We start from the raw sequence: 13,687 nt of genomic DNA, 5'->3' as shown, positions 1-13,687 counted from the left end.
CTGATATTATTATTTCCCTGTTGCAGATAAGGAAGGGGCTGAGGTTAAAAGATAATCATCACCCAGTAAGTCCATAGCAGAAGGGCTGATCATCTCGATTTGTATCTCAGTCTCTTTCCACTGTTCTCAGATGCCAATATTTTTAAGCAGTGACATTCAAAGCAAATTATAGAGCTCCTCCTCAAGAGAAATACTTGATCATTCTTAAGGGAAGCCAAATGAAATGAAATACAGTGGTTCCCAAACTTTTTCACATCGGGATCCACTTTTTAAAATGACACTCTGTTGGGATCTACCTAACTTTAAGAGTCTAAAAAAAGTGTATCAGCTGCACAAGTCTCTGTTTTCATCCTTTTCATTATAGAGGGTGTGGGAACACTGCCTTCTAGAGTATTCGTTGCGCTCCATGTTCATCAGATTGGAACCATTCTGGTGGCCTTGCATTTTCCTTTGCAGGCCTTTGATAAGAGCCAAGAATAGAAGGGACTTCCTTCTCAAAAGTTTGTTGGGGGCCTGCACTCATTGAATTGAGACCATTTTGGTGGCATGGCATCCCCCTCAGCCTGCTCTTTGATGTGGACCAAGGCACATTTAAAGGCTGTTGGTGCTGCCCGATTTATGAGTACCAAGGGGTGGACTATAAGGGTGATTGGGCAGCAGTGCTCCCCCCAAGTAGCAGTTTGTTTAACCCTTGACGCACATAGCCTAATCTGCCTTGTCAATTTCGTGACCCACACAAAATTGGATCGCGACCCACTGGTGGGTTCTGACCCACAGTTTGAGAACCACTGCTACAAAATAACTGAAGTTTCTTGCATGGGTAGGGGCTGTCTTTGTGTTCCTAAACAGCCTGTTGTTATGCTCTTATTTTTCTTTCTTTCTGAAGGTTTAGTTTGACTGGTCGAATTGGTACCAATTCTGGATACTAGCAAGTCATTGAAAGCCACTCAGTATAGGTGAAAGTGTTTGGTACTCTAATTACTGTAAATCTTTGCAGATGTATGCACATCTGGCAAAACAGTGGGTGTCCTCTCCCCCTCCCCCCCACCACACCCCAATGACATTTCCAGTTTGATGGCACCGTGCTGGCATGGGAGGAAGTCCTGCCCCACTCCCTTGGGATGCTTGTCACATCCTAACATTGCCAGCAAGTAAGTCATCTCTCTTGGTCCCCTCCCCGCCACTCCTCTACAAAATTTCCTTTCCAAAGACAGGAGTAGGATTAGACATCACCTAGGGCTGGCTGGGCAAAAATTTGAATGCTGGTCTGCCCAGTTTATGCTTTGTCCGCTGTGCATACTGGCATTGACCCCAGAAACCTTTTCTGTAATCCCTACATGCACGTGTGAGTGACTTTGCTATTCCTCTCAGTAGGGAGGGAAAGTTATACTCTGCACTTTCTTAGAAATGGTCTTATTTTTTAAAATTAGACTGATGTTCCTTGACTGGACACGTGAAGGTGCCAGAATTTCATGTTGGGTGTTTTGAGAGTTGTCCCCCCTCCCCGCTGTGTTAATGGTTTTGTCAAGAAAACCAGGAAGACAACACATGTTCCTTAACTTGTGTGAGTGTCTCAGTTTCTTGATTTCATTCTTCCCCAAATCCATAGCTGGTATCCTGAAAAAAGATAGAGCTGGGGTGGGAATTGATGTGCCAGGGATGGGTGGGAAAGGGGGAATGACACATCCTTTCAACCCATAGCATTCTTTTACCCTGCCGAAACTTAATCCACTCTCTGAAAGGGGAAAAATGGAACTCCCCCACCCCCAATGATCTCAGCTTAAACCCTCTCAATTCCCTTTGAGAGGAAAAAGAAACTTTTTAATCCGGTTGAGCTTTGGTTAAATTCCTATTGGACGTGAGGTGGACAGGTGGAGGAAGGATGGGGGCGGGGGTTGACATGTCCCCCCTCTAAGCTGTTAAATAGCCACGGGAGCAGAACCTGGAATCACATTTGTCAAGCTGAAAGGGCGAGCAGGAGGTGCGAAGGCATCAACAGACATTTTTCAGGGTGAGTGGACTTGGGGTTTTGACTCTCAGTCAGGAGTTTTGCAATCATTCTTCAAAGCCTGAACTGTTTGGGATGGGCTAGCCAGTCAGAAATATTCTTGTAGATCTGAAACAAATGTTGAGATGGGGGGGGGGTGAATTGGGCAGAAGCTTTGGAGTGATGGTAACATTTTATGCACCTCGCATATGTCAATGACAGTGAATAATGGCCTCATCCTGATAAGGGCCTGGGCCTGCAAAATGCATGTTACACCGGTGTGCACTGTTGCAAAAGTGCCACAAAGCACTTTGCTAGAGCGCAAGGCCCAGGCGTGCCAGTGAGAAGACCAGAGGCAGGAGGCCCACTGGAGCAGGTAAGTCCAGTGCAGGGATGGGGAGAAGGCAGGGAGGTGACTGGACGGAGTGGGCGAGGATGGAATGGGGTGGCAGTAGGGGCTGCATTGCCGCAAAGGGATTTACATTGGATTGAGCTATAAATGTGTTAGTCTTTACAGTGCCACAGGACTCTTGGTTCTTTGCAACAGACTAACACAGCTACCAGTTTGGAGATTAAGAGCACAGGAAGAGAGTGCTGCTAGCCTGCTTTACCCAGTATCCTGTTTCCAGCACTGGACAGCTATAAACTCCTGTTGCTGCTTCCTAGAAACTGGTACTCAGAGGTAGACTATTGTAGCTGATATAAAAGCTGGCGCCATGCACTATCTGAGCGGAAGTGTAGCTTACCAACTTGGCTCCATCACCTCTCCATCACTGGTGTACACCATGCAGCCACCGCAACAGATGCCGAAGCCTTACCACTTACTTTCAACACCAGCACCCCATATCTCACCCTACCATAATGGCACTGCAACAGATCGTGTGGCAGGTAAGAGGCATATTGCGCACTGGGATTCTGGCATTCAGATATGCTCTGCTGGGTCAGGGTGTGCCAAAAAAAAGAAGTTTCTTTTCGTATTCTTTGTACATGTGTTCGTCACGGTTGGAGTGATGTGACCAATTCACCTAAATATTTCATTTTGCTCTGGCTTGCAGTAGTGTTTGCTTGCCCCATTCATTTTTGTTTTTCCATATTGGGGAAAAAAGGAAAAAGGAAAAAGCAATGAATGGGGGTTCCAAAAATAGACCCCTCTTTGTTCCAGCCATTCTGTCGTGCATTCATTTTGGCAAGAATGGAATCTGATATGAACGGGCCCCGTTTATACTGGGTTCCATTCATACACACTTGTTCAGTAATAGTCATTAGAATGGCAAAAAGGAGATTGGGACATGCTCAGTTTTGTCACGCGAGAATCCACATTGTCAGGGTACTCCCATGACAGCAAGATTTCTGAAATTTGGCACATGGGGTCCAAAGCATTTTAATGTCTCATGCTCAGGATGACCCCACACTGGCCCTCAAGAAGCTGGGATTCCTGCAGCAATACCCCTACAGTGTGAGCTTAAGCCTTTTTACCCAGGTGTTACACCTGATGAATTTGATGGGCTCTCTTCCGCAAGCACATGTATGTGAAATAGCAGCCTGATACAGCACAGCACATTTCTCCTCTGAACACTGCTGGGGGGAGAGAGAGAGAGAGAGAGAGAGAGAGAGAGATGCTATCAGAGTGGGCAGGCAGGCAACAGGGGCGGGTGAGTTTTTTGGGACCCTTTGATTAGGAGCAGCCTGTCTGAATAGTAATATAACTATAGGATTTCAGCAGAAGAGCCCTTAAAAGTTCACACATAATTAACTTTATTCTGTTGCTGTTTTGAGCCTGGCGGGGAGGGGAGTGTCCTGTGCTAAACTTCTTTAAAAAAGTAATATATGATTCTGGAGTTGGCTTGCAAGGAGGCTGTCGAATGGGAAACTGCAGGAAATTATGGGTATGTCCCCCTCCCCATAGCCACGGATCTGGTATCTGCAGTTCCAGTTATCTGTGGTTTTGCATTGCACCTATAGGGTTGCCCGTATCAGCGATTTCTGTATCCACGGGGGGGGGGGGCCTTAAACGGATCCCCCATAGATACAGGGGAACATCTGTATTTCAGTTGCTGATATTTCACCTCCAGTCTCTTTGACCTTTTTAGATGTTAGAAAATCCTTTCTTGGTGCTCCAGAGAAAAGGCTGATTCATGGTCTATCTTTTCTTCTGTTTCTCCCCAACATCTCCAAACCCATGCACCATACACAAAGAACTCTTGCTGGAGCTCCACTATGGCCTCCCCCAGAAGCGACGGCGGAACAGGACAGTGTTCACTGAACAGCAGCTGGAAGTGCTGGAGAGCACCTTTGAACAGACCCAATATCCAGATGTGGGCACCAGGGAGCGCCTGGCCATGTTCATAAATTTGCCCGAAGCCCGAGTACAGGTAATTTTTAGGTCCTCTTTCAGTTCCAAGGCAGAGACTGGAAAACATCTGTGGTCATCTACTACGGGTCATGGAAGCTACCTTTTGCCACTGAATTGGACTATTGGTTCACCCATATTGTCTACACTGATTTGCAGTGGTTCTCCAGGGTTTCGGGTGGAGAGGGATCTTTTCCAGTCCTACCTGGAAATGCTGGCTGGGATTGAACATGGGAATTTATGTCACATTTTTTCTACTACTAAGCTACATCCAGGATCTATGGATGGAGGGATATCAAGTAGCATAGTAGTTTTCAATATGTGTACTTTGTATGTGTTACACGAAATGTGTTACAATATGTGTTACACGAAAATAGCAAGTAGTCATCTTGGTTCATTGGGGAAAAAATTCTAGGGACACTTCTGAAATTCTCTATGTTCAAATTTAGATTTCCAAATTGTTTGGTCTTGCTCCTGGATGGATGCATGATTCTTCATATTTCTTGATTTGGAAATGGTGTACTGAGACTTGTGTTCCTGCAGTTTTTGATTTTTTTCAATTTACTCATGTACTTTCCTCATTGTATGTCACTGAGAGGGGCATGCGCATTACTAAAACATGCTCCCATCATCCACTTTTCATATAGATGGATAAAAGGATTTCCTCCATCATGATCTTCCATTGATTAAAACCATTTCTTCCCAGGAGTGAAAAAATGTAGCATACGATGGTTTGTTTTGACATCTATTTCAGGGGCATAAACCCAAATTCAGTGACATCAGAACATCTGGAACAAAATGTTGCATTTGTGCAACAATGGGAAAATAGGGTGTTTGAATAGGGCTATTGGCTTACTGAAAGAATGAGACCCACAAGCTGCTGAAGCCTTGCAAACTGCAAGAGCTGAGCTCTTTGCAGGGCAATCAGTACCTGTCTGATTTTTGAATAGCTTCAGGGTTTGAGGCAATTAGTTAGTGGATCTTTCCATTATCTACCATTAGCTGAAAGGGTTAATGAAAAAAATAGGCTTGGCAAAAAAAAAGCCAAATTTTGTTAGCTGTAATGAGCTTGTGCTGCTCCTAAATGTCAAGATAAATCACCCGCGAATATTTTAGGGCAGCAAGTACTCAGATGTTGCGAAAATGTAACCATGGGGGGGGGGAACCATTATCTTGAGTTGCTGGACTACTCCTAATGTTGCATGAATGCAACATTATCATTGACAGCTATGACAGCTGAGTACAAAGGATAGATCCAAACCTAAAACAAAATGCCCCATTTTCTACAACAACTTTATTTGGGGGACAATGCGGGAGTGTAGAACCAGGAATGGCTAAAAAATATCTGAAAATCCCTTCTCCCCCCCCCCCCCGGACCAGCATTTGCCATATCCTGTTCCCCTTCTTGGGCCTGATCCCCAGTGATGTCACTGGCACAGATCTGAGTTGACCCCTAGCAGCTGCTGGGGGGTTACCTGGGGTAAGGGGCAAAATGTGCCTTTATCCTGAGGAGACCTCCAGCACCCAAAATTCCACTGTGGGGTGTAGTTGAGCCCATGCCAGCACCATTGCATTGCCACACAGGAATGTAGCTAGGATTATGCTGTCATCTAATTTAGAACTTCCTTCTATTCTATGCTGCCAGTGTGTGCATGTACATTGGTACAACTCTACCAAAAATAGATCTTGATGTGATTGTATCAAGATTTTTTTCTCTGGGTGCTGTTTAGATGTGCTCCTGAGCATCAGTGAAAAGTCCACACAAAAAAGTCTTGAATCTGATGATGCTCTTGAGTAAACATGCGCATCGACAAAGACTATCATGAATCTGATGTAGTCGTAATATAAGACAGCATAAAGATAGCTTTATTGTAGTGTTTGATCAATGTCTACCTGCACATCATTAAGGGAAGAACAGGATGAACGGGAGAAACTGGCAACTGCAGCACCCTGCACACGTGCAGGGCTCTGCACAAAGTTAGGAAATAAAAGACAGAAGAACAAAAGATTCTTAATGTGTCCCTTCAGCTTCAGAAACAGGACCTGGCCATTTGGAATTCTAAAATCCAGGTTGAAAATTGGATTAGGCCATATGCATGCCAAAAACCACTGCCTGTGCTCTCAGCTTTTACTCTCACGTATGGCTGAAGTCTCTTTGCCGCCCGCGGTGTTCATTGTCTTCATATTATCCTGTCTTGTGTAAGCATCTGAATTAGGGAGTGGTGGGGAACTGATCCGAAATTCTTTCATACTTTTCTTAAGAATATTTGACTTCCTGGATCAACATGTACTTAAATGGAAAGGCTATGGTGCAAATGTTGGTATCAACAGTTACTATTTGAACAGGTATTTCTTATGAATGACGAACAGGATATGGGCCCTAGAGCCAAGGTATATCTTTACTCCCCCTAGCCCCCTGCATTCAGTATTTTTCCATGAGAGGCCTTGGGGAAGGAATCTCAGCTGTGAAGAATGACAGCTCTAGCAGTGGAAAATACAGTTCTTTCTAAAAGTATCCGCAGAATTTCCCTCAGTGATCAAAACTGAGGCAAAAAGACCACTGCCAAAAATGAACCATCAAAAAGGTCAAGGGCAGAAGCATCTTCTCTGTGATGACAGGCTAAATATGGGCTCTTCTTATGTTCAAATAGGGCTGTACCACTTTTTCCCCCACTTGTTCATCAGTTTATGCCACACATCTCTTTCTCTGTCACAGGTGTGGTTCAAAAATCGGCGAGCAAAACTTCGTAAGAGCCAGCAGGGGTCACTGAGGAGACCCAGCCCAGCTAACCCCCCTGGTGCTGTGGGGGGAGGAGGACATCACTCTGAAGAACAGCATCCCTTGTGCATGCCCTGGCTTCAGCTGGCATCAAAGAGTGGTGTGTTGGGAAAGGAATGGTTTATTGTCTCTGTGAGGAAAAACGGCATGGAAAACTCTGTATGGCAGCACTCAGGGGACACCTCAACAGGACCCAGGACTCTCCCTGTGGACATCATGCCACTGGGGCAAGAGTTCAGGAACAGGCAGGACCTTTGGTACAAGTCACATTTGCCTTTGCAAGCTTATTGGCTGGCTGTGTAGGCAGGAATCCAAAGGGCTGCCGTGAATTCTGCCTTCCACTAACTCAGGACTTCCTCAGATGCAGCCGGGCTTCCAAAATCCTTAGATGTGACCCTTAGGCTCCATTCATGCCCAAAGCGATGGGCACAAAAGTGCAGAAAAGGATGGCCCACAATGATCAGAGCATTGCAACTTCCTCCCACTGAGGAAAGGCTAAAAGCAGGGCAGGTTCGTTAACACAGGGCCGACTTTAAGCCAACTGGACTGATTGCTCCCAATTGGGACCTGTGCCTAAGGGGTCCTTGCGCTAGGGTCTTATCAGATACACACAACACACTGCATTGGAGACTTTGAATTTTTTCCTAAACAAAAAATAAAATTAATGTTTTTACGAAATCATTTCACAGTCACTAAAACAAATGGTTTTGTAACTACAGGTATTTATTTTTCAAAGGTAAGCTACACCTTTTGTTTGTTTACTTGTAGGCTGTACAGGTATGCAATTTGATATTAAAATGTGCTAAGCTCCAACTGGTCCATTCACTCACATGCACTTTTTAAGCACACATTTTGATTGCTTCCCATTATCTCAAAGATTAATAAAGTCTATCATAAATTTTATTTATATCTCTAAGGCTGCAATCCTAGCTACAGCGCCTTGTCTGGCAGGGTCAAATGGAAATAGGAATTTAGGCATCAATCTTGGTGGTGTAGCATGGTGTTTCATTTGCTCCCCCCCAACTGGAATGGCTCCAAAGGGAGGGGCCACTTGCCCGCCTCACTGAGGCTCCCTGCCAGCCCGAGCATTCCACCCCCCTCCAGCTACACCACTGACAAAAGGTCCACAGGTATGCCGCATGAGTTTGGAGCGGTTGAAAATCGCTTCAAAACTCTTCCGGGTTCTGCGGCTCTGTTTTTTAGCGCAACTGTCCATAGTAATGAATTGTCTGTACCTCTTCCTCTGCTGTCTCCTTAGAGTCGATGGAGGAAGAGGGACATACAGTTGCCCTCTTATAACAGAGTCATAGAACCTGAAAGAGTCTCCTGGAAGCAGGAAGTGACATTGTAAGAGGTGAAGACCACAGAGAAGACCATAGAGGTCAGTGGGCCATGGGCAGACAGGCATTTGAAAATTGCTACCCTAGAAATTCCTTTGAGAACCAGAGATCTTAGATGCTTATCAGTGAAACCTAGATGTTTTCTTCCTGATCCTCCTAGCCCTGTAAGAGTTGTTGACTTATTGGCAACAAGAAACAGACTGTTTAGGAGTCATGTCCCACTTGCTTCTTTTTATGTTGATTGTTTGACAAGTATGCTCTCCCTGTTGCTAACTTTTTGTTCCTTAGAAATTCTGAGATCTGGGTCAGATGCATTAGGCTTTCATGACAGCGCTGTCTTAATAAACCCAGAACAATTTTCTATCTTCAGTCCTGTTTTGCTTAATTGATTTCTTCAACAGTGAGGCTATGATTAATTCTTTCGATTTCCGGTTAGCAAAATGGCTACAGCGCCTTGTCTGGCAGGGTCAAATGAAAATAAGAATTTAGGCATCAATTTTGGCAGTGTAGCATGCTGTTTCACCCTCACATGGGCTGCGTCGTAGCACCAGTGAAAATGAAGGCACTTCTAAGCATGCACAGAGTGCCACCAATGATTGCACATGTATATTCTTCAAATTAGGCAGGGCATCCAGGTTAGAAGGCCCTTGGTCTCTCTGCAGGACCAAGACCTGGTCTAGACAGGCAGCAGAATGAAGTGGCTGATTCCTGAGCTCCCCCATTTCAGACCACAGGTGGACAATACCATTTCTTCAATTCTCTCCTGCATAAAGAATTCCATTCAAATGAAAAAGCAAAACTATCTGGGGACAGATTCTAACCCAAGCCACATCCTGCTATACTAGCTTTCTACGTGCAGGGAGATTGCATTTTTGACTGAGATTTCCTGCACATCTAATACATGTGTCAAAGTGGCACCATCAATTCTGATGAGAGACATTCAGGCCTCTCTTTGCCTTATTCCCCGCTCATTCTGCTGCATGTCCAGACGAGGGTTAAAACAATGAGCTGTGAACACAACAGAATTGAGACCTGAATCTTGAACCACCAGCAGTCAAATATATATAAGCAGGGAATGTTTTCCTCTGGTACTTATCTGCGCCCACCCCCCCAAAAGTGTCACCAGCATGTCTGTCAGACTATTGTTGTGTTGAACACCAAAGAACATCAAGCACTATGCATCACTTGTACCAGTGAAGTAGCTAGAGGTGGTGCAAAGCACTAGGTTTTGCAGGGTGCCTTACCGCAGTGTGCAAGCAGCCCCTACACCTTCCCTTCGGAGCCATTCCGGGCGATGGGAGCAAAATGGAGACATTCAAAATGTCTCACCACCCAAAATGACTCTAAAGGGGAGGGGAAGGGTCTGCTTTCACGCTGTGATGAGCTCCTTGCAAAACTTTGCGCTTTGCACCCCTTCTAGCTACGCCACTGATGTGTACATTTGACTGACTCCCTGTATTGATACAGGGGAGTGGGGCAAAGGTGTACATGACACATAACAAACCAGGGGAATTACTCTATGTCAATAATTCCCCCAAGGTATGTGCCTTAAGGAATCTGCTAGGGTGTGGGATGATACCTTAATAATGAAAATGAAGGCTATTAATAATAATAATAATAATAATAATACAGGTATTTCTATACCACCTTTCTTGGTCCTCAGATTTCTCCTCAGACTTTATTCAAGGTGGTTTACATAGGCAGGCAATTTTTAAATCCCCATAGGGATTTTTACAATTTGAAAGGTTCTATCCTTCAAGAAACCACAACATTCAGATGTTTCTTTCATTGACCTGATTGCACATTCTGGCCTTCATCCTCCCACGCTCAGAGCAGATGGAATAACTTGGCTCAGCTTGTCAGCTGCTTTAAGGTCACAGGTGGCAGGTGCAGGTGGCCTCGAACTGGCGACCTTCAGGCAAATGGATGCTTAACCCTCTAGACCAGACCACCTACCCAGGAGGCTTTGATTTGAGGCTTTGATTTGTTAATTAAGGCTATCACCCTACATAGGACTTCCTTATGGCTTTCTGTTAAACATGGTGGATTTCTGAGAAAACATGCACAAGGATTGCAATGGAAATGTATCAGTTCAGTAATTAAAGGTGCTATGCATACACCCTCCTCTCACTTTGTGCAGAAAGTTTGTTGCATCTTTAAGTTAATCCCTTGGCCTGTCAATTAATTAAAAGAGAAGGTAAGCCTGCTGCATCTGTTGCTTCTGCATGAGGCACTGCTCTAAGAAGGCCTCTTTTCAATCACTAAACTTGGTGAGAATAGTGACTCAGGCAGTGATATGGAAGTGGCAGTGAATTTGTGTGGTGCAAGCAGGGCCTAGGAGGGGAGGGTAAGGGGGATAATTTGTAGCCGGGCCCTGCGTCCGAAAGGAGGCCCTGGAGCCAAAGGAGGGGGCCTTGAGTCTTACAGATTCCTGAGAGCTCAGCACAGCCAGCCTGCCTCCCAAACCTTCCCCGCTCTCCCTGGGTGCTATCCATTTAACCTAAAGGACATGCAGGTCCTGCCTATTTTTACACGGATTTAACTCAACATGAATGGCCCCTGCAATTGAGAAGGAATGTGCTGATCCCTGGAGAAGGGGAAAAATGTACCCCTTTAAAATCAGTTAAAAACACTGATCAATCCTTTAACAATAACTTCGTTAATGAGAGAGAGAGAGAGAGGGGGGGGTAGCTGGCTGACAATGCATCAATCCTTCTCTCTCCAGCAGACGCCTCCCTTCCCCCTGAGCATGTGAAAGAAAGGTGATCACTTTGCATTGGTGAAGGGAGGGGCTGAGTGAAGTGCCTTTCTAAGCCCTTGGAGGAGGACTGATTGATGGATTGTCTTCTTAATGACTCTTATCTTACATCACAAAGGTCAGTAAGGCTGTTTTTAAATCACTGGAGCAAAGAAACTTTGTTTTTTAAATTGATTTGCTATAGTGGGTTTTTTTTTTTTTTTTTGCTATCCACTTGAATGCTTGGAAGGGAACCCAAGCTAAAAATGATGCTCAACCTGTATGCAGATGGGGAGTCCTCCACTAAAATGAACACCATGATGACGAGAAACAATGTGAATTTTTTCTCTTTATCTGTATTGTTAATTCTTTCTCATCTGCATTATAGCATAAACAAATATGTTCAAATCAAAAGTACTTTAGTATCCTCTTTTATTTAGTTATTATTTATTTGTTTGTTTCCATTTATTCTGCCCCCCTCCATTGCTGCCCTCCCACCTTGTTTACCCTTTGGGAAGGGGCCCAAAAGAATCTTTATACCCCCTGATAAAATTCCTCTCAAAGGCCCTGGGTGCAAGTAATTTGCAGCCTTGCAGTCTTTGAAAACCAATCTTGTTGCAAGTTAATTGCCTCTTCCATTATACTTTGGGGGAATGGGAACACAGGGTGCCTCAATTTCAGAGGGGAGGACTTTACCTCTACTATTCCTTTATAATTGAATGGACTAGCTCTGACCGGCCTTCCAGTTTTCATGAACTCCAGTCTAACCAGGAGATGATGTGTTCATCAACACACTACACAAAAATCATATTGATATAGCCACATCCAGATTGCATTTTTTCCCTAGTTTTTTTTTCCTATCATTTTATTGGTAATGGTGGGAAGCTGCTGGTGAACTTAAAGAACTAAGAGTTGTGGTGCTGGCACATTGCACTTTACAAAATTTGGAAATTTAAAAAAAAAATGAAATGATGAAGGATTGTGAATGTATCAGTTCCACTTCAGAGATAAATCCAGGACATTTGGACTCCAAAATCAAATTCAGAAGCAGCCCGGGCTTGTCTACTAGAAGTTGGGTAATCCATGCCCAAGGCTGATAAAGTAAATAGGTTCCAGAAGGCTGAGTTCAGAGGAAGGTTCTTTAAAGGCCTATTAATTTAGGTACGTCATGATACACTTCCTGATCATCCAGTTATCCTCTGGATTCCAAAGACTCATAGCTTTTGAAATGGGGCGGGTTGCTCTTCAATTGCACAGCAGTGATTAGTTGTCAACATTCAGTTATCAAGAGCTGCCATCAAGGAAAAGGATGCTGTTTTGAGAAGAGCATGCCCAGAAGTTTTTCTGTGTACCAGGTAGGGATCAGGGGACCTTCTTCTATTGGACCATGCTAGAAACCCAATTTGCTTGAAAGGTGAAAGGATCACAGCTACGGAACTTCTAAGTTTAATTTCACTGTGGGAAGCGCAGAGAACAGACAAACTTCAGGACATAGATGGAGACTTCTTCCAAAAAGCATGTTAAAGCAGGTAAATTTCCCTACTATGGACATTGCTGTGACTCCTTTGCTGCGTTCATTACTGACCATGTTCTTGTTGCACTTCTTAGATTTATGGAGAAGATGATCAATAATTCGCAGTCATGATGACAGTGTGAATCCTCGAAGTTCAGAGGCAGGGTACCTCAGAAGGCCAGGTGTTGGGGAGCAACAGCAGAATAGGGCTATTGGCATAGCTTTCTTAACCATTGTGAACTTTTCAGAAGCATTTGGCTGGTCACTGTTGGAAAGGGATAAAAAAAGAAGTATGCTTAGACTGCAATCCTAATCACACTTTCCTGAGTGTAAGCCCCATTGAACAAAATAGAACTTACTTCTGAGTAGACCTGGTTAGGATTTGCCCTAAACTAGATAGACCCTTGATCTGATTCAGTTAGGCTATTTTATGGAGAATGGGTCTATTAACAGAGGTTAATCTAGACCAGTGTTTCTCAAACTGTGGGTCAGGACCCACTAGGTGAGTCGTGAGCCAATTTCAGGTGGGACCCCATTCATTTCAATATTTTATTTTTAATATATTAGACTTGATGCTATCATGGGACTGCATTTGGTGAAATGTTACAGACCTGTACTTTTAACAAGCTACTATGTACGTATATTCTTTCAACAATGATAGTAAGTGGGACTTACTCCTGGGTAAGTGTGGGTAGGATTGCAGCCTAGGATGGCTAAAAATTTCCTGCATGATGATGTCACTTCCAGTCATGACATCACTTCTGGTGGGTCCTGACTGATTTACATTCTAAAAAGTGGGTCCCGGTACTAAATGTGTGAGAACCACTGATCTAGACAGGTAATGGAACCTCCATATATGGGTTAGTCTGTCCTTACTGACTTTTGAGGGAAAGCAACAGGGAAGGGCTTGTTGCCTTTGGAAAAGGGCTTTGTTGCCTTTGAATGAGAGGGAGCTGTGGAAAACTTGCATGTTTTTATGAA

At 44.3% G+C, this 13,687-nt stretch overlaps 1 protein-coding gene across 1 annotated transcript in view; it reads left to right on the top strand.

Moving 5' to 3' along the window:
- The first annotated feature begins 2,703 nt into the window (after positions 1 to 2,703).
- The window catches only part of ATP8B3 (ATPase phospholipid transporting 8B3), a 74,410-nt gene continuing 63,426 nt past the window's right edge, over positions 2,704 to 13,687 (top strand). The window contains exons 1-2 of the mRNA XM_066635594.1: positions 2,704 to 2,875; positions 4,184 to 4,359. Coding sequence (XP_066491691.1) covers positions 2,704 to 2,875; positions 4,184 to 4,359 — 348 coding nt within the window. The remainder of the gene's footprint in view (positions 2,876 to 4,183; positions 4,360 to 13,687) is intronic.

This window comes from Tiliqua scincoides, chromosome 8, assembly GCF_035046505.1.
Source record: "Tiliqua scincoides isolate rTilSci1 chromosome 8, rTilSci1.hap2, whole genome shotgun sequence".
Taxonomy (NCBI): domain Eukaryota; kingdom Metazoa; phylum Chordata; class Lepidosauria; order Squamata; family Scincidae; genus Tiliqua; species Tiliqua scincoides.
Note: the sequence above shows the minus strand (reverse complement) of the source record. Positions and strands in the feature narration are given on the sequence as shown.